General features: G+C 62.2%; 1 protein-coding gene across 1 annotated transcript; it reads right to left on the minus strand.

Annotated features, from left to right (window-relative positions):
• Positions 1-655: 655 nt before the first annotated feature.
• On the minus strand, positions 656-1,811 carry LOC149981226 (uncharacterized). The gene is given in 2 exon segments (XM_090185798.1): positions 656-1,076; positions 1,111-1,811. Coding segments are annotated over 2 exon segments (1,122 nt in total).
• Positions 1,812-2,391: the final 580 nt, after the last annotated feature.

A 2,391-nucleotide genomic window follows, 5' to 3' on the forward strand; every position in this document is an offset into this window, starting at 1 on the left:
GTGGTTGGGTGGTGGTTGGGTGGTGGTGGTCGGGTGGTGGTGGTCGGGTGGTGGTGGTTTTGTGGTGGTTGGGTGGTGGTGGTCTGGTGGCGGTGGTCGGGTGGTGGTGGTTGGGTGGTGGTTGGGTGGTGGTTGGGTGGTGGTGGTCGGGTGGTGGTGGTCGGGTGGTGGTGGTTTTGTGGTGGTTGGGTGGTGGTGGTCGGGTGATGGTGGTTTTGTGGTGGTTGGGTGGTGGTGGTCGGGTGATGGTGGTCGGGTGGTGGTGGTCGGGTGGTGGTCGGGTGGTGGTGGTTGGGGGGTGGTGGTGGTTAGGGGGTGGTGGTGGTGGTGGTTGGGTGGCGGTGGTCGGGTGGTGGTGGTCGGGTGGTGGTTGGGTGGCGGTGGTCGGGTGGTGGTGGTTGGGTGGTGGTTGGGTGGTGGTGGTCGGGTGGTGGTGGTTGGGTGGTGGTGGTTGGGCGGTGGTTGCTCCTCTACCTCTCCTTGGGGAGTTTATGTTATTCCGCACTGATTCTCACATCTACAACCATGTGCTGGTCAGATAGGAGAGGGAAGGCCTAAAGGTGATCACTTCAGCAAAGGAAGCAAAAACAACACAGATGAAGACGAGGGGAGGGGAAACAGAGAAAAGGGAAGGTGGTTACTTTCCTTTGCGTGGCTAAGGCTGGGGCTGAGGGTAAGGACGAGACTGGGGCTGAGGGTAAGGACGAGGCTGGGGCTGAGGGTAAGGACGAGGCTAGGGCTGAGGGTAAGGACGAGGCTAGGGCTGAGGGTAAGGATGAGTCTGGGGCTGAGGGTAAGGACGAGGCTGGGGCAGAGAGTAAGGACGAGGCTGGGGCTGAGGGTAAGGACGAGGCTGGGGCTGAGGGTAAGGCCTAGGCTGGGGCTGAGGGTAAGGACGAGGCTGGGACTGATGGTAAGGACGAGGCTGGGGCTGAGGGTAAGGACGAGGCTGGGGCTGAGGGTAAGGCCGAGGCTGGGGCTGAGGGTAAGGCCGAGGCTGGGGCAGAGGGTACGGGTGAGGCTGGGGCTGAGGGTAAGGCCGAGGCTGGGGCTGAGGGTACGGGTGAGGTTTGGGGCTGAGGGTAAGGCCGAGGCTGGGGCAGAGGGTACGGGTGAGGCTGGGGCTGAGGGTAAGGCCGAGGCTGGGGCTGAGGGTACGGGTGAGGCTGGGGCTGAGGGTAAGGCCGAGGCTGGGGCAGAGGGTAAGGCCGAGGCTGGGGCAGAGGGTACGGGTGAGGCTGGGGCTGAGGGTAAGGCCGAGGCTGGGGCAGAGGGTACGGGTGAGGCTGGGGCTGAGGGTAAGGCCGAGGCTGGGGCAGAGGGTACGGGTGAGGCTGGGGCTGAGGGTAAGGCCGAGGCTGGGGCAGAGGGTAAGGCCGAGGCTGGGGCAGAGGGTACGGGTGAGGCTGGGGCTGAGGGTAAGGCCGAGGCTGGGGCTGAGGGTAAGGCCGAGGCTGGGGCAGAGGGTACGGGTGAGGCTGGGGCTGAGGGTAAGGCCGAGGCTGGGGCAGAGGGTACGGGTGAGGCTGGGGCTGAGGGTAAGGCCGAGGCTGGGGCAGAGGGTAAGGACGAGGCTGGGGCAGAGGGTACGGGTGAGGCTGGGGCTGAGGGTAAGGCCGAGGCTGGGGCTGAGGGTAAGGCCGAGGCTGGGGCTGAGTGTAAGGACGAGGCTGGGGCAGAGGGTACGGGTGAGGCTGGGGCTGAGGGTAAGGCCGAGGCTGGGGCAGAGGGTACGGGTGAGGCTGGGGCTGAGGGTAAGGCCGAGGCTGGGGCAGAGGGTACGGGTGAGGCTGGGGCTGAGGGTAAGGCATTGTGTGCGGCAGTAGGGAAACAGCAGCAGGTTAGATCAGGGCCCACACACGTCCCTCTGGAAGAGATCAGGAAAATAGATGAAAGACCAGAGAAGAAAGGATCCCGCGGGGTGATCGAAAACGACGGGAGGGAGAGAGAGAAAGAGAACGAGGAGGAAAGGAAAGCAGGTGAGGGGGGGTGAAGTGAGAGAAAATGTGGATGGGAGTCGGACACATAGGGCGATGGATGGGAGGCGTTTGCCATCATTGAGTGTCAGTGCCCTTCGTCCGTGCCCCCCCCCACCCCCCCACCCATACCCAGCTGTCATGAAGCAGGTAATGTGGAAAAAGGAGAGGGGTCAGGGCTTTGCTTTCTGGGTGTCCCATGTCTGAAGTCTGGATTCAATGTTGTGAATTAAAAGCAGCTTTAATCTTTAAAAGCAGCACTTTAAAACCCACGCCGGCACCAGTTCAGAGAGGTGAGTCGGGGAACAGAAACATTGATGAAGACATGAAAGAGAGAGGAGCGTGGAAGAGATTAAGAGACGGAAAGCAAGGGAAATGGGTCTGAAAAACGGGGAACATACCATGTAGTTAAATG

Source organism: Oncorhynchus mykiss, chromosome 9 (genome assembly GCF_057628025.1).
Source record: "Oncorhynchus mykiss isolate SJ-2025 chromosome 9, ASM5762802v1, whole genome shotgun sequence".
In the NCBI taxonomy this organism is placed as follows: Eukaryota; Metazoa; Chordata; class Actinopteri; order Salmoniformes; family Salmonidae; genus Oncorhynchus; species Oncorhynchus mykiss.